At 33.1% G+C, this 23579-nt stretch overlaps 1 protein-coding gene and 2 pseudogenes across 3 annotated transcripts; all 3 read left to right on the top strand.

Annotated features, from left to right (window-relative positions):
- The first annotated feature begins 3522 nt into the window (after positions 1 to 3522).
- On the top strand, positions 3523 to 6831 carry LOC148199785 (TMV resistance protein N-like; annotated as a pseudogene). Its single transcript, XR_015786018.1, has 4 exons — positions 3523 to 4239; positions 4341 to 5442; positions 5605 to 5886; positions 5974 to 6831. The product of XR_015786018.1 is annotated as a TMV resistance protein N-like (transcript).
- Positions 6832 to 11689: 4858 nt separating this feature from the next.
- Positions 11690 to 15838, top strand: LOC148199784 (TMV resistance protein N-like; annotated as a pseudogene). The gene is made up of 5 exons (XR_015786016.1): positions 11690 to 12521; positions 12629 to 13742; positions 13902 to 14191; positions 14280 to 15074; positions 15171 to 15838. The product of XR_015786016.1 is annotated as a TMV resistance protein N-like (transcript).
- A 1958-nt stretch (positions 15839 to 17796) lies between these two features.
- On the top strand, positions 17797 to 22066 carry LOC148199783 (disease resistance protein Roq1-like). The gene is made up of 5 exons (XM_088113438.1): positions 17797 to 18367; positions 18756 to 19869; positions 20065 to 20355; positions 20461 to 21252; positions 21332 to 22066. Exons 1-5 carry the CDS (start codon positions 17898 to 17900, stop codon positions 21932 to 21934), a joined length of 3270 nt encoding a protein of 1089 aa, XP_087969564.1. The 5' UTR covers positions 17797 to 17897; the 3' UTR covers positions 21935 to 22066.
- The last annotated feature ends 1513 nt before the right edge of the window (positions 22067 to 23579 follow it).

Here is a 23579-nt window from a genome sequence, read left to right as displayed (position 1 = left end):
TAATTCCTTTGTGTTTTCTGTTTTAGGCATAGAAGGCTTTACATTTTTGGTATTTTATTAAAGTTGATTAAATATCATAAAAGAGGGAAAAGGTTAGACTACGGTAAAAGAGAATGTAAAGCCTTCTATGCCATGAACTCTATCATTTGATGCAAGATGTAGACAACATCTACCATTTGAAATGAAGCCAAAAAAAGAATGTAAGCCAACATCTACTACAACTAAAGACAACTACAACACTTCTTCCAACTTATACTTCTACATTCCACTATGTCTACATTTTCTCTATCCCATCAACTATTCCTTTCACAACCTTAAAATACTAACATGTCTTAGGTTCCATGTGGGTTACACAAACACCAATAACATCTAAGCCAACTATGTAAGGGATCGACACCACTCTTTACCCAAAACCTTAAGGCAATGAGTTAATGGGTCTTTCATCTTTATATACTGCTCTACTTTCTCATTTCTATCCAATGTGGGACTTGGACTCACACTTGGATTCCCAACACATGACTCAATTGGTTTTATGAGTAAACTTATAATATTAATGTGGAAGGTTGCATCAAGCTTATGAGTTTTCCACCTCTCAACTTGCCCACTCTTGAAAAGCTAAAACTTTCATATTGTTCCAATCTTCAGAAATTTCCAGAAATACTAGGAAAGATGGGAAACATAAAGAAAATTGTAGTGCAAGGCCTTTCCATTAAAGAATTGCCACTGTTGTTTCAAAATCTTATAGGACTCGAAAGCTTATCCTTGTCATGTAAAAGTGTTCCCTCACCAATTAGCATTGCTTTGATTGCCACGATACCTAACTTGTTTCATTTTACCGGTACTAATACGACGGAGTGGGTATGGGCAAAATCAGGAGATTCCAGCACATTTTTTTCCTGGTCTAGTTGCATCCTGGATGATGACTTCCACCAAAATTAGAAGTTTTCAATGCAAAAAACTATATATCCTTGACTTCCTCCAGCTTAAGCATGTTGCTAAATAAGGTTTTGTCTTGCTTTTGAATTTGTTTTATTGATAATACATAGTTCTCTTAATGTTGATAAGTTAATGAATTCTTTATGAATTATGTATGACTAACCGGAACTGCACGAAGCTAGAAAAACGAAGCTAGAATGGGTGGATCTCTAGAGCAATGGACCTTCATGTTCTTTCTCTTCTTATTGCACCTTGTAGGGAGGTTCGACACACACACATATACACATAAATCTCCACACTGATAAGATATTGTCCGCTTTGGGCCAAGCCCTCACGGATTTACTTTTGGTACCACTCCAAAAGACCTCTTATCAATGGAGGTATCTTATGTGTATATAAACACATGTCCATCTCTTATTTTATCCGATGTGGGACTTTGTTTGTACCCAACATCCTCCCCTCAAACAAAGGACTATCCATCTCCACCTCCCCTACAGCGGAAGTTTTTTTCTTATCCTCGAGTACACCATGGTCAACACTGAGCATCTCCTTGCCTTCTTTCATGATCCATGGTCACAACACTGAGCATCTTTTTGCTCTCCACCTCTCATGATACATCTGGCCACCTGTCAGGCTTCACTTTCACTTTATCATGGAGGGTACTCAACTAAGCCCGATCACCAGACCTGAACCATGGGCTTTGATACCATTTGTAGGGAGGTTCGACACACACACACACATACACACAAACAAATACATTATTCATGTTAAATCATATTCACATACCAAAATCTCAATTTCAAACCAAATCAAACATGCATCACAATATATCAAAACATTAGCAACATCAAAAGTGGTAGTTAGCTTCCCTTACCTACAAATGACTAAAACGCTCTAGAAAGCTTAAAACAACTCTACAGAAAGTTCTATATGCTCCTACGAACAAAGAAAAACATGATCATGGTATATCGTTAAGATCATTGATCAGTAGAGAGTCTTATAGAAGTCTTAAACATCACATGCAACCACGAAAAACTTACATGCACAAGGAAAAACACACGATTTGCTAAGCTGGTCATCTCTTTTTCACTATCTCTTTCTCTCGGACACTCAGGCTTGCTCACCTCTCACACAAATTTGTTAGGAAAATGACACTCTTAGAATTTTCTAAATTCACTTATGGTGTATCTTTCATTACATAAGTCTTACAATTTATAGGATTATTATTAGGTCTTTCATCTACATATCATAATGTTCCTAATTATTAAAAATAACACACTATAATGACTATAAAATATAATAAAGTAACTTCCTCACTCTTTCCTTTCCAATGCAATAACCACTGTCAATAAATATGTGATAACTCTTAAATTTAAGTTTGTTTCTACACAAAGGATATAAATAGATAGAAGTTGAGATTATGCTCAATGCTCTTTATTATGACTCCACCAAACATCATATTGAGGTGTTAGTTGAAAAATCTCTCATAAAGGTTAGTCAAGGTGGGATAGTTGAAATGCATGTCCTTATTGAGAGGACATGGGTAGACAAATTGAACAACGAGAATCATCGAAAGAGACAAGGATGTGGAGAAGATTATGGTTACCTAAAGATATAATTTAAGTTCAAAAATATAATACGGTGAGTGAGAGTCAAAAGAATGGAAAGGTTTTGTTTTTTATACTCTCTCTTTGTCTTCGATATGGTTATGTTATTCAACTCGAAAATTTTAACTATTTCAAAAAACAAAAACTATAACTTCATTTTATACTATTTTAAAAATATTTTCTCAATTCATAATCATTATCAATCAATCATCATCAATTCCAATATCTATTTTCACACCAGAAAATCATGACCACTGTTAAAAAGATTCTTTTGAAGTAATTTACAAGGTATTTTTACTATTTCTATAAACTAGATGAAAGTAAAACTCCTTTGCTTTAATAATATATTGAAGTTTATACCCTTTTCTATTACATAGGATCCCTCCTTCCCAATGTTATTTGACATTACAATGTATCTAGATTTAAATTTAAATATGGATAAGCCCCAATACAATATTAGGGTGCAGGAAGCAAAAGCCCCTATGTGAATTACATCTAGGTTGAGCCAAAACCAACCGCCAAATCTGTAGTTTTGCTATAAAATTGAAGTTATCCATGGAATCATTATCAAATTGTTGGATCAAAATTTGAAATCAGGATTAAATATGTTAATTAATTATGTCATATAATTTATAATCTTTATAAATGAACGTTAATAAGTAGCATTATTGTGTGGCTATTGTTTGCATTGACCAATATAATGGGAAATTTCTTAGAACTTGAAACTTGACGAAGACTTGTCTCGTAACGTAGAGTAGGGGCTATGCATAGTGTTGACTTTTAAGAGAAAATAGAGGAAAGAAAGAGGAAAGTTTCACTGGTAATCTCTACGAAGCTATCTGTGACAAACTATGCTTTCATGGATGATGACAAACCTAAAAGCGGAGAGGAAATCACACCAGCACTTCAGAAAGCAATTATACTTTATAATAAATTTATGCTTCATTATGTGTAAATTTAAACACTTTATCATGGGAAATTTCTAAGAACTAAAAACTTGATGAAGACCTGTCCAACATAGAGAAGAGGTTATGCATATGTTGACTTTTGATGGAAATTTCCAAAAGTTTGACGCGCTTTAACTTACAACAGGACCCAGATAATTACTGTTTGGCACTTGATTCTGCATTACCTTACATTTCACTCTTCTAATTTCATGTTTATATAAAGTTTGATTCCATTTACAGTCTAACTCGCTAACAATTATCATTCCAGACTTTGTTCTAATGGCAACTCCAAGTTCCTGTAGATTCACTTACGATGTGTTCCTCAGCTTTAGAGGGAAAGACACGCGTTATGGTTTCACTGGTAATCTCTACAAAGCTCTTTGTGACAGGGGAATTCACACTTTCATGGATGATGACAAACTTCAAAGCGGGGAGGAAATCACACCAGTGCTTCTGAAAGCAATTGAAGAGTCTAGGATTGCCATCGTTGTGCTCTCTCACAACTATGCTTCTTCCTCCTTCTGCTTGAATGAACTTGCAAGCATCCTTCACTGCCAGAGTAAAGGTCTGTTGGTTATACCAGTGTTTTATAAGGTGGATCCTTTTTATGTCAGACATCAGAAAGGTAACTATGAAGAAGCATTGGCTAAGCATCAAAAGAGGTTCAAAGCGCAGGAGGAGAAGTTACATAAATGGAAAATGGCTCTGCGTCAAGTTGCTGACTTGTCTGGCTATCACCTCGGAGATGGGTACCCAATCTTTTTGTTTTATTGAAAATTATAGTATACTTATCAAGACATGTTTACAATGCTTCTAGTTTAGCGTAGTTAAACTTTAATGTTTGGAACAGGTATGAATACCAGTACAAGTTTATTGGGAGCATTGTTGAACGGGTTTCCAGGGTGATTAATCGTGCTCCTTTACATGTTGCGGCTTACCCAGTTGGCCTACCGTCACAGGTGCTGAAAGTCAAGAAACTTTTGGATCTTGGATCGAATGATGTTGTCCACATGATAGGGATCCATGGAATGGGTGGGTTAGGAAAAACAACACTTTCTCTAGCAGTTTATAATTCCATTGCTGATGATTTTGATAGTTCATGTTTTCTTCAAAATGTAAGAGAAGAATCAAATAAACATGGATTAAAACACCTCCAGACCGTCCTTCTTTCAGAAATACTAGGTGAGAAGGACATCAACTTAGCAAGTGAGCAAAGAGGAATTTCATTGATACAGCAAAGGCTTGGTAAAAAGAAAGTTCTCTTGATTCTAGATGATGTTGACAACAGAAAGCAGTTACAAGCATTTGCTGGAAGATCTGATTGGTTTGGTCCCGGCAGCAGAGTTATCATTACCACTCGCGACGAACAACTGCTAAAATCTCATGAGATTGAAAGAACTTATGAGATGGAGGAAATGAATGAGAATGATTCTCTTCAATTGCTTGTATGGAATGCTTTCAAAAGGGAAAAAGTTGATCCAAGATACGAGGACGTGTTGAAACGTGTAGTAACTTATGCTTCTGGTCTTCCATTGGCTTTAGAAGTAATAGGTTCCAACTTGGTTGGAAAAAGTGTAGAAGAATGGGAGTCTGCGATTGAACATTACAAAAGAATTCCTAACGGTCAAATTCTAGAAATACTTAAAGTAAGTTTTGATGCTTTGGGGGAAGAAGAAAAAAATGTCTTTCTTGACATCGCCTGTTTCTTTAAAGGAAGTAGTTTGGAAGAAGTTGAACATATACTTGGTATTCTTTATGATAACAACATGAAACATCATATTCGGGTGTTGGTTGAAAAATCTCTCATAAAGGTTTGGGATGGAATTCAAATGCACGACTTGATTGAGGACATGGGTAGACATATTGAATGGCAAAAGTCACCCGAAGAGCCAGGGAAGCGCAGGAGATTATGGTTAGGGAAAGATATCCTTCATGTTTTAAAACACAACGAGGTAAATAAGCTTCATCTTTGACTGATATGTTTTCTTATCTTGATTTAGTATTTTTACGTCATCTGTTCACATCATAGTATTTTTTTTTTCTCTTAACAATTTGCAAAGTTCTCTTAACACCTGAATTTTTTGGATTCGTGAATGTGAGTTTTGCATTAACAGGGAACTAGCAAAACTGAAATCATATGCCTGGATTTGTCTATATCTGAGAAAGAAGAAACGCTAGAATGGAATGCCAATGCCTTCAGAAGGATGGAAAACCTTAAAATACTTATCATTAGAAATGGTAAATTTTCCAAAGGTCCCAATTATTTTCCGAAAAGTTTGAGAGTACTGGAATGGCATGGATACCCTTCAAATTGTTTACCATCAAATTTTGATCCGAACAAACTTGTGACATGCATGTTACCTAACAGTCATTTTGGATTCCTTGGCTCATCAAAGGTAAGCTTAAAGAGTGTTTTCCTCATCTTGTAAATTATTAAAAACAACATAAATATCTTAACTTTTTTCTCTTTATTTTCTTTGCAGAAGTTCGAGAATCTAACTGTCTTGAATTTTGACTGGTGCAAATTTTTAACACAGACACCCGATATGTCTGATCTCGGAAATTTGGAGGAAGTTTCATTTCACAGGTGTGAGAGTTTAGTTGCAGTTCACGACTCAATTGGTTTTATGAGTAAACTTAAAATATTGCATGCGGAACGTTGCAACAAGCTTGTGAGTTTTCCACCTCTTAACTTGCCCACTCTTGAAAGCCTAGAACTTTCATATTGTTCCAATCTTGAGAAATTTCCAGAAATACTAGGAAAGATGGGAAACATAATGGAACTTAAATTGCACGACCTTCCCATTAAAGAATTGCCACTGTCGTTTCAAAATCTTATTGGACTCGAAGAGTTATCCTTGTCATGTGAAAATGTTCACTTACCAAGTTTGGTTGCCAAACTGCCTAACTTGTATGATTTTTATGTTACTAATTGCAAGGGGTTGCAATGGGTAAAATCAGAAGATGCTGAAGATAACGTAGGCTCAATGGTTCCTTCAAAGTTAGATTCGTTTTGTGCCCTCTCTTGCAACCTGGATGATAACTTCTTTTCAGCAGGTTTCATGCAGTTGGCACAAGTGCGTTCTTTAATTCTACAGAACAATAATTTCAAACACCTTCCTGAATGCATCAAAGAATTTCACAACCTCAACGAGCTTGACGTGAGTCATTGCAAACATCTTGAGGAAATAAGAGGGCTTCCACCAAAATTAAAATATTTCATTGCAAAAAACTGTATATGTTTGACTTCCACCAGCTTAGACATGTTGCTAAATAAGGTTTTGTCTTGCTTTTGAATTTTTTATTAATAATAGGTAGTGCTCTTAATGTTGGTAAGCTAATGAGCTCTTTATGAATTATGTATGACTAACAGGAACTATACGAAACTACAAAATCTATGTTTAGGTTTCCAGGAGCAAGTTTTCCAAAGTGGTTTGATCTCAAGAGCAGTGGACCTTCATGTTCTTTCTGGTTTCGTAATAAGTTTCCTACCAGAGTTCTTTGTCTTCTAATTCTACATACCGATAAAGATAAGTTTGCTTTCATTGCACCACATGTGTACATTAATGGGAAATTTCAAAGAGGCGGAGGCTTCTGTACGAAGAAAGAGGAGAGGATGTTTGAATTCGATCAAACATACCTCTTTGATCTACAAAGGCATGGTAATTTGTTTGAACAACCTTTAGAAAAGGAATGGAATCATGTGAAGGTTACATGTAATTTTTTTTTAGATGCCTCAATAGTTAAAGCAACAGGAATCCATGTATTCAAAGAGGAAAACATGGAAGACATTCGGTTTGATGGTCCTTAATTATATCATGGAAGACATCGTGGAAGAAGAGGAAAAAAGAAGAAAACGGCATCATGGAAGACTTTCGGTTTGATAATCCTTATACCAGCAACAAATTATCTCAACCCTTCTCAATCACAAAACCACTTGTTAAGAACCATAGGTTACTTCAAGTGCAAATCTTTCATAGGCTTTTCCTTTGTTTGGACCGTGATATGTTAACAACCCATTGTTAACAACATTTTGACAATAAAGGTGTGTAACAATAAACATATAATCATAAATAGTGTAACAATAAACATATAATCAGCTTTTAGATGACAAAAAGAGAAGAAAGATTAAAATTGAGAAAAACTAAAAAAAAATTCACAATTAACCGAAAGGAATAATGTAAAAATAAACATTTTACATTAAAAAAATGTAGTTGCAAAAACTATCAAAGTGCACTAAGCAGTAAAAACAATAGTTTGAGATCATTAGGAATGAATGACTTAGATCAACCCAACTTAATCAAACAAATCAATTTAAACTCATTTTTTTGGATTGGGTATAGAATTATCAAAGGTGAAAATCAAGCTAACCAACCATGTTAATTAATTATTGTGTGGCTATTTTTTGCATTGACCAATATAATGAGGCAAATCAGAAAGACCGAGACAGATATTTTTCATTTACAGTTCCAACACGCTAACATTTATTATGGGAAATTTCTAAGAACTTGAAACTTGATGAAGACCTTTCTTGTAACGTATAATAGGGGTAATGCATATCTTAACTTAGAATAGATATTATACATAGTGTTGATTTTTGAAAGAAAAGAGAGGAAACAAAGATAATTTTCTATAAAGTTTCACTGGTAATCTCTACCAAGCTCTCTGTAACAAGGAAAGTTCACACTTTCATCGATTACGATAAACTTCAAAGCGGGGAGAAAATCACAACAGCACTTCAGAAAGCAATGGAAGAGTATAGGATTGTCATCGTTATGCTTCTTCCTCCATTTGCCTGATGAACGTGCAACCATAATTTAAGAGTAAAATTATAACATTATAAGATTATGAGATTATGAAATTATAAACTTATGAAATTACGAAATTATAAAATTATAAAATTATATGTATGATGGTTATTTTTATGTTTATTTTTGAAAACTATTTTGGTACATTAGGTTGTTATTATTTCTTTTTTGTTTTTTCAGGTTTGTGATGGTTAGTTTAATGGTGTGACCAGATGAATAGATTTCAATTGATCTGGTATAAGGTGAAGGAACTGAAACAACATAGTTATGTTTTGTTCTATCATATATAAACTTTGTTCTTTTGAAAATTTCAACTTTTTGTTACTATATATATATATATATATATATATATATATATATATATATATATAAAACTTATTATACTCAACATATGCTTTATAGATTACAGTAATATAGTAGTTATATTTCTAACTCACTTCATTGTTAATTTTTATTATTTATATAACTTATTTAATAATTTTACATTATTAAAAATTATTAAAAGAGATGTTACATCACTCAAACAAACAACATATTGAACTTGTTTTTTCTCATAATTGACATGTTCTTCAATCTTCCAGTCATTTTTTTCTTGAAACAATCATTTAACAAAGTAAATTTCTTTTAATTAAAGCAAAGAGGGTATTTGCATTGATACAATCGGTTGAATAATATAATACGGATTACAGATATGCAAAGCTGAACCATAAATCCAGGGTGATCAATAAACATTTTTATGATATAACAATCAGGTCAAATATGGCTGTAAAAAGTTTCATCCACATTTGTAATACCTGACCTCTATTCATAATTTTCATCAGCATCTTAAATCTAATTAAATTACAGCAACACTTCCTTCTTTCTATTTATAAGACCAAATTACCCATCATGGCAAGGAAAAATGGTTCATTATTTGATAGTAACAGATCTGTTTATATATATACTTTATAATAAATTTATACTTTATTATGTGTAAATTTAAACACATCTGTCAATTATTCTAAATAATTGTGTCGCTATTGTTTACATTGACCAATATAATGAAACAAATGAGAAAGAAGAAGACAGATATTTTCCATTTACCGTCCCAACACGCTAACATTTATTATGGGAAATTTATAAGAACATGAAACTTGACGAAGACCTGTCTCGTAACGTAGAGTAGGGGTTATGCATAGTGTTGAATTTTGAGGGAAAAGAGAGAAAAAAAAAGAGAATTTTCTATAAAGTTCATTCCTGTAATAATTAACACTGATGGATATTTCCAATATGTTTGGTAACATTTTCTTAATCTCATAATTCAGGTTTGATTTTCGAGACCAAACAAGTTATCTACATAACTTTTCTCCTTCCTCACCATTTTTACTCATTTTAGTTTAGGGGACTAAAAACAAATATTGAAATAGCACTTCTGTCTATTAAAATGAGAGAACGAGAATAGAACATGTCTTTTGTTTTTTCTCTCAGCTAATTTAGAAGCCACTTAAACTCGCTTCTCGCTTGTTCAATATAAAACCAATGTTGATTCCTTTTTCATAACATTTTAGAATAAACTCGGTTTTCAAAGGAGATTAATGCTTTTAGAAAAAATAATTTTTTATTTTTTAAATTATTTTAGCAAAAGATTTCACTTATCAAAACCCCCTTAATTTAACCCAAAATGAGTCCAGTTCTTATCTCTCAACTTCACATCACATTTTAGCCATCTAAGAACTTAAACAAGTTATAAATGACCTTAAACCACTTACCAAACTTCAGATACCACTCCAAACTCGTTGCTCTAGAAATTGGCCTACTGGTACCCCTAAATTGGACCACAAAACAGTACAATAACCTCCTCTTTCACTAATATCTACCTTACAACAGTTTTTCATTTAATGCCACTTCCAATTCATCCTGGAATAAGTACATAACAGTCACACACTACCAATCATATAAATATCACACCATCAATTATCAAAATCTACATTTCCTCAAATTTTAACTTACCTAAACTGTCATATATAATTAGGTTTCATCAACCACTCATTCAAACAATTTGATAAGAATTTCACACCATACAAACACATCAAAACAGATTATCAATTTCTACATTCTATAAAAACAACCAAAATTAGCTTCCCTTATCGATTAAATGATCAAACGATCCTAAATGAACCTAAAACCACTTCCTCGACTCAAAGAATTTTATCTGTACTTACAAATTACGGAAACATGATCAGGGTACACGATTAGAACCACTAATCAACAGAGAATCTAAAAAAAAACTTAAATGACACATACAGTGTGAAAAACATGAAAGTTAGAGAAAAAAAATATAAACTAACTCACTCTTTTGCAATAACTACTCGGCTAAACTAAAAGGTCTTGCTATAATGATCCCTTTAACACCTATGATATTTTCACCCAGTAGGTAAAACAACTATAGAAAAACAAAAGCTCCAAAAAAATTATTTTTAAAAAAATGATATGATTAAAAATAATGAAACTCATCTCATAAAACTTTTAGTTATACTTTAAATTTTTAATATTAAAATATTCGAACATTCATTCATTCTTGAAAATGGAGTACTGCTTTATTAAATTTTCTTCTAGGATATAATTTTATTATGAATATTTTTTTACTTGATAATTATGTTAAAAATTGTGTATGATACTATTCTTTTTTTTTCTTGTTTAAAATTCTGACATTAAAAAAAACGTTTATTTTAAAATGATTAACTATTTTATAAAATGACATCTTTTAAAATCAACTTAGTCCTATTTCACCGTTTAAATTTGTTTTAATTAATTATAAACATCGTCATAGTTTTAAATATTGAAAGAGTTATAAGATCTAACCATCTTGAATTTTGACGACTGCAAACTTTTAATAGGAGTACCTGACTTATCATATGTCCAAAATTTGGAGAAACTTTCATTTAAAGGGTTACAGTTCACGATTCAGTTGATTTTCTGACCAAACTTAAATATTAAGTGCTGAAGGCTGCGAGAAGCTTAGGAGATTTCCACTCTCAACTTGCCCTGTCCTGAAATTCTTGAACTTTCTTTTGTTTCAGTCTTGAGAAATTTCCAGAATTATTAAGAAAGATGGGAAACATTTGGACTTAGAAATATCCTCTTAGAAGTATATTAGTATAATTTATAAAAATATAATTAAATTAAGATAGAATATTACTTTTAATAATGTTTTTATACAATATTAATTTTAGAGGTAAATGTTATTTATGTATAAACCGTTTTCACATTTATTTTATTAATTACAAATTATTGTTTTTTTTATATTAATTATAATTGAATCTTAAATATCTCTCTTCTACCTATAAATATCTCTCTTTTACCTATAAATAACCCTATTGAAGTGTTATGCCTTCTTCTTGGGAGAGGAACACATTATACTGTGTCTTGCCCCCAAGACATTTTTTCTCTAAGGACAGCCTTGAGTGTCTCAATCCAGCCTTGAATGTCTCAATCCGGACTCTTTTAGTTTTCTTTCATTTATCTATTGTGTTTGACTCTAATCTCTTTTTCTCCATATCTATGTCTTGTCTTTTATCTACTGTGTGGCTATTGTTTGCATTGACCAAGTGAGAAACCAGGAAGACCGAAACTGACGATATTTTCTACAGGAATTTCCAAATCACTTGACTCTGCATTACCTACATTTCACTCTTGGAATTTCAGGTTTATTTAAAGCTTGATTCCATTTACAGTCCCAACACGCTAACAATTATCACTCCAGACTTCGTTCTAATGGCAACTCCAAGTTTCCGTAGATTCACATACGATGTGTTCCTCAGCTTTAGAGGGGAAGACACTCGTTATGGTTTCACTGGTAATCTCTACAAAGCTCTCTGTGACAGGGGACTTCACACTTTCATGGATGATGACAAACTTCAAAGCGGAGAGGAAATCACACCAGCACTTCAGAAAGCAATTGAAGAGTCTAGGATTGCCATCATTGTGCTCTCTCACAACTATGCTTCTTCCTCCTTCTGCTTGGATGAACTTGCAACCATCCTTCACTGCCAGAGTAAAGGGTTGTTGGTTATACCAGTGTTTTATAAGGTGGATCCTTCTAATGTCAGACATCAGAAAGATAGCTATCAAGAAGCATTGGCTAAGCATCAAAAGAGGTTCAAAGGGCAGAAGGAGAAGTTACATAAATGGAAGATGGCCCTGCATCAAGTTGCTGACTTCTCTGGCTATCATTTCAAAGATGGGTACCCACCTTACCAATCTTTTTATTTTATTGAAAATTAGTCTACGTATCAAGACATGGATACAATGCTTCTAGTTTAACTTAATTAAACTTTAATGTTTGGAACAGGGATGCATACCAGTACGAGTTTATTGGGAGAATTGTTGAACGGGTTTCTAGGGTGATTAATCATGCTCGTTTACATGTTGCGGATTACCCAGTTGGCCTACTGTCACAGGTGCTGAAAGTCAAGAAACTTTTGGATGTTGGATCGGATGATGTTGTCCACATGATAGGGATCCATGGAATGGGTGGGTTAGGAAAAACAACACTTTCTCTAGCAGTTTATAATTTGATTGCTGATGATTTTGATAGTTCATGTTTTCTTCATAATGTAAGAGAAGAATCAAATAAACATGGGTTAAAACACCTCCAGACCGTCCTTCTTTCAGAAATACTTGGGGAGAAGGACATCAACTTAGCAAGTGTGCAAAGAGGAATTTCAGTGATACAGCAAAGACTTCGTAGAAAGAAAGTTCTCTTGATTCTAGATGATGTTGACAACAGAAAGCAGTTACAAGCATTTGCTGGAAGATCTGATTGGTTTGGTCCCGGCAGCAGGGTTATCATTACCACTCGAGACAAACAGCTGCTAAAATCTCATGAGATTGAAAGAACTTATGTGGTGAAGGAATTGAATAAGAATGATTCTCTTCAATTGCTTGTATGGAATGCTTTCAAAAGGGAAAAAGTTGATCCAAGATACGAGGACGTGTTGAAACGTGTAGTAACTTATGCTTCTGGTCTTCCATTGGCTATAGAAGTAATAGGTTCCAACTTGGTTGGAAAAAGTGTAGAAGAATGGGAGTCTGCGATTGAACATTACAAAAGAATTCCTAACGGTCAAATTCTAGAGATACTTAAAGTAAGTTTTGATGCTTTGGGGAAAGAAGAAAAATATGTCTTTCTTGACATCGCCTGTTGCTTCAAAGGAAGTAGTTTGAAAGAAGTTGAACGTATACTTGGTGTTCTTTATGATAACAACATGAAACATCATATTGGAGTGTTGGTGGAAAAATCTCTCATAAAGGTTGGGCGTGGATGGTTTGATGTAATTGAAATGCACGACTTGATTGAGGACATGGGTAGACAAATTGACCTGCAAAAGTCGCCCACAGAGCCAGGGAAGCGCAGGAGATTATGGTTAGGGAAAGATATCATTCATGTGTTAAAAGACAACAAGGTAAGTAAGCTTCTTCGACCACTGATATGCTTTCTTAACTTGATTTAATATTTTTATATCATCTGTTCACATCATAATAATTTTTTTCTCTTAACAATTTCCCAGTTCTCTTAACACGTGAATTTTTTTGATTCGTGAATGTGAGTTTTGCATTAACAGGGAACTAGAGAAACTGAAATCATATGCCTGGATTTGTCTATATCTGAGAAAGAAGAGACGCTAGAATGGAATACCAACGCCTTCATAAGGATGAAAAACCTTAAAATACTGATCATTAGAAATGGTAAATTTTCCAAAGGTCCCAATATTTTCCGGAAAGTTTGAGAGTATTGGAGTGGCATGGATACCCTTCAAATTGTTTACCATCAAATTTTGATCCGAACAAACTTGTGACGTGCAAGTTACTTCACAGTCATTTTACGTCATTTGGATTCCTTGGATCATCAAAGGTAAGCTTGAAAAATGTTTTCCTCATCTTGTAAATTATTAAAAACAACATAAATATCTTAACTTTTTTTCTCTTTATTTTCTTTGCAGAAGTTCGAAAATCTAACTGTCTTGAATTTTGACTGGTGCATATTTTTAACACAGACACCCGATATGTCTGATCTCGGAAATTTGGAGGAAGTTTCATTTAAAGGCTGTGAGAGTTTAGTTGAAGTTCACGACTCAGTTGGTTTTATGAATAAACTGAAAATATTGAATGCGGAAGGATGCATCAAGCTTATGAGTTTTCCACCTCTCAACTTGCCTACTCTTGAAAGACTAGAACTTTCATTTTGTTTCAGTCTTGAGAAATTTCCAGAAATACTAGGAAAGATGGGAAACATAAGGGTACTTCAATTGCAAGATCTTCCCATTAAAGAATTGCCACTGTCGTTTCAAAATCTTGATGGACTCGAAGAGTTATCCTTGTCATGTGAAAATGTTCACTTTTCAAGTAGCATTGCCACGATGCCTAAATTGTTTCGTTTTAGTGTTACTAATTGCAGGGGGTGGCAATGGGTAAAATCAGAAGATGCTGAAGATAACTTTGGCTCAATGGTTCCTTCAAAGGTAGAATGGTTTGCCGCCTGGTCTTGCAACCTGGATGATGATTTCTTTTCAGGAGGTTTGATGCGGTTGGCACATGTGCGTTGTTTATTTCTACGGGACAATAATTTCAAACACCTTCCTGAATGCATCAAAGAATTTCACAACCTCTGGGCTCTTGATGTGAGTCATTGCAAACATCTTGAGGAAATCAGAGGGTTTCCACCAAAATTAGAACATTTCAAGGCAATAAACTGTATATCCTTGACTTCCTCCAGCTTAAGCATGTTGCTAAATAAGGTTTTGTCTTGCTTTTGAATTTTGTGATTGATAATACATAGTGCTCTTAATGTTGGTAAGCTAATGAGTTCTTTATGAATTATGGATGACTAACAGGAACTGCATGAAGCTAGAAAAACTGAGTTCTGGTTTCCAGGAGCAAGTTTTCCAGAGTGGTTTGATCTGAAGAGCAGTGGACCTTCATGTTCTTTCTGGTTTCGTAACAAGTTTCCTGCCAGAGTTCTTTCTCTTCTTATTGCACCTGTGGGTGATGATGAAGATGGGTTTAGTTTGATTAGACCTATGGTGTTCATTAATGGGAAAGTTCAACCAAGACCGTTTTATTTCAAGAAAATAGAGAGGATGATTGAATTCGATCACTCATACCTCTTTGATCTACAAACGATACCTATGTATAGTAATTTGTTTGAACTACCTTTAGAAAAGGAATGGAAACATGTGAAGGTTACATACGAAGGTGTCATAGAGACCTCAATTGTTAGAGCAACAGGAATTCATATATTCAAAGAGGGAAACAGCGAAGACATTCGGTTTGATGATCCTTGTACCAACAACAAATTAGACAAAGATCTCAACTCTTCTCAATCAGAAAACCACTTGTTAAGAACCATAGGTTTCTTCACGTGCAAATTTTTCATAGGCCTTTTTCTTTTTCTTTTCTTGCTTTTATTTTTTACTTTATTTACCAGCCTCAGCACCAATCCAACTAGGGTATGACTGGGATATTTCCATTTTTATTATATATATATATATATATATATATATATATATATATATATATATATATATATATATATACACCCAAACCATTTAATAATGATAGCTCTGATTGTACAAATCCAACTTGTTCCATTTTGAGCTTGATCATGTATGTATGTTCATGAATATAGGCATTTTAAAACTTTCAAGCTTTGTTAGAGTTTTTTTTCTAATTTCTAATTATTATAATAATAACAACACATATTAAATATTTATGAGTAAAAAAATACTTACCTAATACACATTTTAAATATACTAAAATTCACAAGCTTTATATTTGTGTTGAACTGTATCATAATAATAATAATAATAATAATAATAATAATAATAATAATATTGATAATAATAATAATAATAATACTTAATTATGTTTTAAGTCTGTCATAAATTTGTGAATTTCTAACAAATAATCAAGTCAAACTAATCTTCCCTATCATTTACATGATCTTATAATTATTATTATTTGTTATAAAAATTGTTTTACTTGATTAACCTCTTTTTATCCATACCTATACCTTGTTGTCTTTTAGTTTATTCATCTAGTTTTCTAACACTTCTTTTAAAGAAACTTTTCCATAAAAGATTTGCCAGTTTCATTTCTAAATCTTACTGGACTCCAGTTATACGGGGACTGTGTGCATTGTCTAATTTTATTGTTTATAGATGCAAGGGGTGGAGGATATTTGTCCATGTACGTGATAAAATCAACAAATGATTGGTTTAATTTTCAAAACATAAAAAAGAACAAGAAAAAAATATATCGCTTAAAACTCGATAGAGGTAAGTGCAATTTCTACTATACTTGTTTCATAAAAAAACTCGTAGTTTATTTTTTTATGAGCACTGAACTTGTTTTTCCTCATAATTGACATGTTTAATCTTTCAGTCCTTTTTTCTTGAAACAATCATTTAACAAAGTAAATTTCTTTTAATTAAAGCAAAGAGTGTCCTGCATTGATATAATCGGTTGAATACAAATGGGAATATAATACAGATTACAGATATGCAAAACTGAATCATATCAATAAACATTTTTCTGATATAACAATCAGTTCAAATATGGCTGTAAAAAGTTTCATCCATATTTCTAATACCTGAACTCTATTTGGACACAATTTATATCAGCATCATTAAATCTAATTAAATTACAGCAACACTTCCTTCCTTTCTATTTATAAGACCAAATTGCTCATCATGGCTAAGAAAAATAGTTCATTATTTGATAGAACAGATCTGTTTATATATATATATATACACTTTATTGTACTTTATAATAAATTTATACTCTATGATGTGTAAACTTAAACAGATCTGTCAATTATTCTAAATAATTGTGTGTACACTTTATTATGGGAAATTTCTAAGAACTTGAAATTTGATGAAGACCTGTCTCGTAAAGTAGAGTAGGAGTTATGCACGGTGTTGACTTTTGACAGTAAAGAGAGGAGAAAAAGAGAATTTTCTATAAAGTTCATTCCTGTAATAATTAACACTGCTGTGGTATTTTCAATATGTTTGGTAACATTTTCTCAATGTCATCATTCAGGTTTGAATTTGGAGACAAAACAAGCCATCTACGTAACTTATCTTCTTCCTCACCATCTTTACTCATTTTAATTTAAGGGACTAAACAATAGCACTTCTGTCTATTAACATGAGAGAACGAGAATAGAACATGTCTTTTGTTTTTCTCTCAGCTAAATTTAGAAGCCACTTAAACACGCTTGTTCGATATAAAACCAATGTTCCATTTTTCAGAAGATTTTAGAATAAACTCGACTTTTAAAAGATTAATACTTTTAGCAAAAATAATTTTTAATGAGAAAAAACATTCTAGAATAAGAATTTAAAAGTAAATACTTATTTTAACACTGACATCTAGTACAAAGATATGTATGAACGCATGTTCCTTTTTCTTTTCTTTTTTACTACATTAATCGAAGATCACGGGAGACGCCGCCTGCAAGTTCTTTTATTTTTTTATTTAACTCTACACTTCAGTGCTTATATAAATTTCATATTTATTCAAAGATTAATTCCATATACACTCTAAGCTCTCATTTAATGCCGACAATAACCTCCCCGACATTCACCTATGATGTGTTTATCAGCTTTAGAGGAGAAGACACGCGCTATGGTTTCACTGGCAATCTTTACAAAGCTCTTCGTGACAAGGGAATTCACACTTTCATTGATGATGACAAGCTTGAGAGGGGAGAAGAAATAAAACCTGCACTTATGAAGGCAATTCAAGAGTCTAGGATTGCCATCACTGTGCTCTCTGAAAACTATGCTTCTTCCTCGTTCTGCTTAGATGAACTTGAAGCCATCCTTGACTGCAAGAATAAAGGTCTACTAGTTATACCAGTATTTTATAAGGTGGACCCTTCAGATGTGAGACACCAGAAAGGGAGTTATGGAGAAGCATTGACTAAGCACCAGAAAAGGTTCAAAGATAAGAAGGAGAAGTTGCAGAAATGGAAGATGACTCTGCGTCAAGTAGCTGACTTGTCTGGTTATCATTTCAAAGATGGGTACGCCACATTACCAATAGTTTACTTCATAATTTTTGTTGTTGAACTAGAGATAATGTGAATTTAAAATATATAAGTATCTGTAAATCTCACTTTTAAAGTTGGATTTGTGAGAATTTTTTTAACATGGTATGAATTATAACCTGTCTTAGCGAAATTTGTGTTTATTGAACATATCATTTTAATTCCGATGGAACTATCTAATAATGTCTAGTTTCATGTATGAAATGTATATACTTCGATGTGACTTAACAAGATATCAAAGTCATTGTTAGAGTTTATCCTAACAATATTTGTTATTTGTTAAGTATATTGTTTTCATATGTTATTGGTTCATTATTGGATTACATGGATACAAACTTGTTAAAACCTTTTTTGTTTGAAACAGAATTGAATATGAATACAAATTTATTGGGAGCATTGTTGAGTGGGTCTGTAGCGAGATTGGTCGTGGTTGTTGTTTACATGTTCCAGATTACCCAGTTGGACTAGATTCACGAGTACTAGAAGTTAGGAAGCTCTTAGAGGCTGGATGTTATGATGGTGTCCACATGATTGGCATCCACGGAATGGGAGGTGTAGGAAAATCAACACTTGCTCGAGCTGTTTATAATGGTTTAATTGCTGAGAATTTTGATAGTTTGTGTTTTCTTGAAAACGTGAGAGAAAAATCAAACAAACATGGGTTAGAACACCTCCAAAGCATCCTTATATCACAAGTATTAGGACAGGAGGACATTAACTTAACAAGTAAGCAACAAGGAATTTCAATGATAAAGTGTAGGCTCAAGAGGAAAAAGATTCTCCTGATTCTAGATGATGTTGACAATCTCGGACAGTTACGAGCACTTGCTGGAGGATGTGACTGGTTTGGCCCCGGAAGCAGAATCATCATTACAACTCGGGATAAACAATTGTTGGCAACTCATCAAGTTACAAGAACATATGAGGTGAGGGAATTGAATGAGAACGATGCTCTTCGGTTGCTTACATTGAAAGCTTTCAAAAAGGAGAAAGCTGATCTAGATTATGAGTTAATCTTGAATCGTGTGGTAACTTATGCTTCTGGTCTTCCATTGGCTTTAGAAGTAATAGGTTCCAACCTTTTTGGAAAAAGTGTGAAAGAGTGGGAATCTGCTACCAGACAGTATAAGAGAATTCCTAAGAAAGAAATCCTAGAGATACTTAAAGTAAGCTATGAAGCTTTGGAGGAAGAAGAGAAGGTTGTTTTTCTTGACATTGCTTGTTGCTTCAAAGGATATGCATTGAGAGAGGTAGAAGATATTCTTGGAGCTCTCTATGATGAATGCATGAAACATCATATTGGTGTGTTGGTTGAAAAATCTCTCATAAAGGTTAGTCTGCTTAGTACAGTCGAAATGCACGACCTGATTGAGAACATGGGTAGAAAAATTGACCAGAAAGAATCAGCAAAAGAGCCAGGGAATCGCAGGAGATTATGGTTGCCTACAGATATAATCCAAGTTTTAAAATACAAAATGGTATATAAGTGAGCTTCACCAATGATTGATTTGTTTTCTTATCTTGATTCAGTCTTTTGTCTGTCATAGTTCACATCATAGTTATTTATTTTTGCACAATTTCTATATTTTTCTGTTTATGTTAGTTCTTAAACTTCTCTTTATTGATGTCTTACACTTATGCTGTGGTTGATTCGTGCCTTTTTGCAATAACAGGGAACAGGTAAAATTGAAATCATATGTCTGGATTTCTCCATTTCTGAGAATGAAGAAACAATAGAATGTGATGAAAACACCTTCATGGAGATGGAAAACCTTAAAATACTTATAAATAGAAATGTTAAATTTTCCAAAGTTCCCAATTATTTTCCAGAAAGTTTGAAAGTACTGGGATGGCATCGATATCCTTCAAATTGTTTACCATCTAATTTTCATGCCAACAAACTTGTCATATGCAAATTACCTGACAGTTGCTTTGCGTCTTTTGGGTTCCATGCCTCATCGAAGGTAAGTTTAAAGAGTATATTTTCCTCATCTTGTATAAAGTGATAAATGCACTTTAAATTTATCCATTTGATTCTTATTTCATTTCCCTTATTATTTTCTTTGCAGAAGTTCGAGAATCTAACCAGCTTGAATTTTGACGACTGCAAACTTTTAACACAGATACCAGACGTTTCCGATCTCCAAAATTTGGAGAAACTTTCTTTTGAATGGTGTGAGAGTTTAACTGTAGTTCACAACTCAGTAGGTTTTATGACTAAACTTAAAATATTGAGTGCAGAAGGTTGCTCCAGCCTTACGAGTTTTCCACCTCTTCACTTGACCTCTCTTGAAAGACTGGAACTTTCATATTGTTCCAGTCTTGAGAATTTTCCAGAAATATTAGGAAATATGGGAAACATAAAGAGACTTGAACTGGTTAAACTTGCCATAAAAGAGTTGCCAATTTCATTTCAAAATCTCACGGGACTCAAAAATTTACTAGTGAGATGTGATTTCGTTCGGTTAAGTAGCATTTTCATGACGCCTGAACTGTCTGATTTTAAAGTTTATAATTGCAAGGGGTGGGAATGGGCAAAATCAGAAGAGGGTGATGGACAAGTGAGCTCAATCGTATCTTCAAAACTAGATGACTTTATTGCTCTCTCTTGCAACCTTAATGATGATTTTCTTTCAGCAGGTTTCTTGCAGTTGGCTCAAGTGAGTTATTTATGGCTACAGGAAAGTGATATCACATTCCTTCCCGAATGCATCAAAGAATTTCACAACCTGCATGTTCTTGATGTGAGTGATTGCAGACTTCTTCGGGAAATCAGAGGGATTCCACTAAACTTAAAACATTTCAAGGCAAAAAACTGTATATCATTGACTTCCTCGGGATCAAGGGTGTTGTTAAACCAGGTTTTGTATTGTTTTTGATTAATTTGTTTTGATAGCAGATAGTTCATTTGATGAATTGTTGATGAACTGTGACTAGCAGAAACTTCACGAGGCTGGAGGGACAGTGTTTATCTTTCCAGGGGGAAGTGTTCCAGAGTGGTTGGGAAAACAAAGCAAGGGACCTTCAATCTCTTTCTGGTTTCGAAATAAATTCCCTGCCAAAGTTCTTTCTCTTCTTATTGCACCTGTGCTGGGCCCTTTCGACTTGGCTATACCCATGGTGTACATCGATGGCAAAATTAGAAAGTCTCTTTTTCATATGAATAAAGAAGTGAAGATTTTGGAATTGGATTATACACATCTCTTTGATATAGAAGAGTTAAATTTCGAAGATGATCTTCTGGGAGTGTCTGAAAAGGAATGGAAGCAAGTGGAGGTTACCTATGAAGGTTTGTTTGATACCTCCGTCATTAAGGCAACAGGAATTCATGTGGTGAAAGAGGAAAACAGGAGCATGGAGGACATTCGATATGATGATCCTTATTCCAACAATAAAGAAGACAATCATCTCAACACTTTCCAATCACAAAACCACTCCTTAAACAGCATAGGTTTAATGTTGACATTGATAGGGTCTTTTCTATTGTTTTCTTGCTTCTTCTTTTTTGTTGTGTTTACAAGCCTAAGGAGCAACACAACCTGAGTATCACCAATCGATATTTCTCTTACATTGTCGTCAAAGACTCGATTTTTGTTTCTCAGGACAGTTACATCTTGTGTTCTGATACCATGTTAGAAAATGGATTGTTATTCATCATGAATGACAAATTATATACATTTCTCTTTCTAGGAACAAGAGAAGAGTGATGATAAATATGGATCGTATATATCTTTCTGCTATGAAATTGAATTAATCGATGCATGTGAATGATAATCTGTTTGAAGTGCATATGAGGTAGGAGGTTACATATTTGGATGAGATACAGAACTAAATACTTAAATCATATGAGGTGACATGATTTTGATCTTGTTTTTCATAAGAGTAACAACTTAAATGATAATGTGGATTCTGAAAACCATATTACGCATGCTCAGAACATTAATGATCTTGATAAACTGAATAAATCTAATAGTTTGTTAGGAAACACTCTTAGAATTTTCTGAATTCAACACTTTCAATACATAAGTCTTACAATTCATAGGACTAATATTAGACCTTTCATCTACGGAACATATTGTTCCTAATTATTACAAATAACACGACTATAAAACATAACAGAATAACTTCCTCACTCTTCCTTTCACAATTCAATAATCACTGTCACTCTTAATAAATTATTTGATAACTTTTAAATTATTAAGTTTATTCCTATACACAAAGGATATAAATTGACGAAGATTGAGATTATATATGCTCGATATTCTCTATGATGACCGCATGAAACATCATACTGGGGTGTTAGTTGAAAAATCTCTTGTAAAGGTTAGTCAAGGTGGGATAGTTGAAACGCATGACCTAATTGAGGAAATGGGCAGACAAATTGACCAGTGAGAATCATCGAAAGAGGCAGGAATGTGGAGAAGATTACGATTACCCAAAAATATAATTTAAGCTCAAAAGTATAATTTAAGAAGGGATAGGTTTTGTTCTTGATATTCTCTCTTTGTCTTCCATACGATTATGTTATTCAAATCTCCAAAATTTTAACTATTTCAATAAACAAAAATTATAACTTCGTTCTACGTTACTTTTAAAATATTTTCTCCATGACTACAATCAATCATCATCAATTCTAGTATTTATTTTCACAAGGAAAAAAATATAATTTTTGAAATGTCAAAATAAAAAGATTTTTTTGGAACTAACTTATAAGCTATATTTTTACTATTTCTATAAAGTAGATGAAAGTAAGACTCCTTTTCTTTAATAATATATTGAAGTTTTATAACCTTTTATACTACACGGGATCCTCCTTGCCAATGTTATTTGCCATTACAATGTATCTAGATTTAAATTTAAATATTAATAAGCCCCAATACAATATTAGGTTACAGGAAGCAAAAGCCCTATGCGAATTACAACTAGGTTGAGCCGAAACTAACTGCCAAGTCTATATTTTTGCTATAAAATTGAAGTTATCCATAGAATTATTATCAAATTGTAGGATGAAAATTTGAAATAAAGATAAAATATTTTTATTTTTTAAAATATTATGTAATAATTAAGTTTAAAACTGATAGAAAATTAATTATAAATAGTGTAACAATAAACATATAATCAGCTTTTAGATGACGAAAGAGAAGAAAGATTGAAATTGAGAAAAACTAAAAAGCATTCACAGTTAACC

Source organism: Vigna umbellata, chromosome 4 (assembly GCF_029865625.1).
Source record: "Vigna umbellata cultivar VRB3 chromosome 4, Vumbellata_1.0, whole genome shotgun sequence".
Lineage (NCBI taxonomy): Eukaryota > Viridiplantae > Streptophyta > Magnoliopsida > Fabales > Fabaceae > Vigna > Vigna umbellata.
Note: the sequence above shows the minus strand (reverse complement) of the source record. Positions and strands in the feature narration are given on the sequence as shown.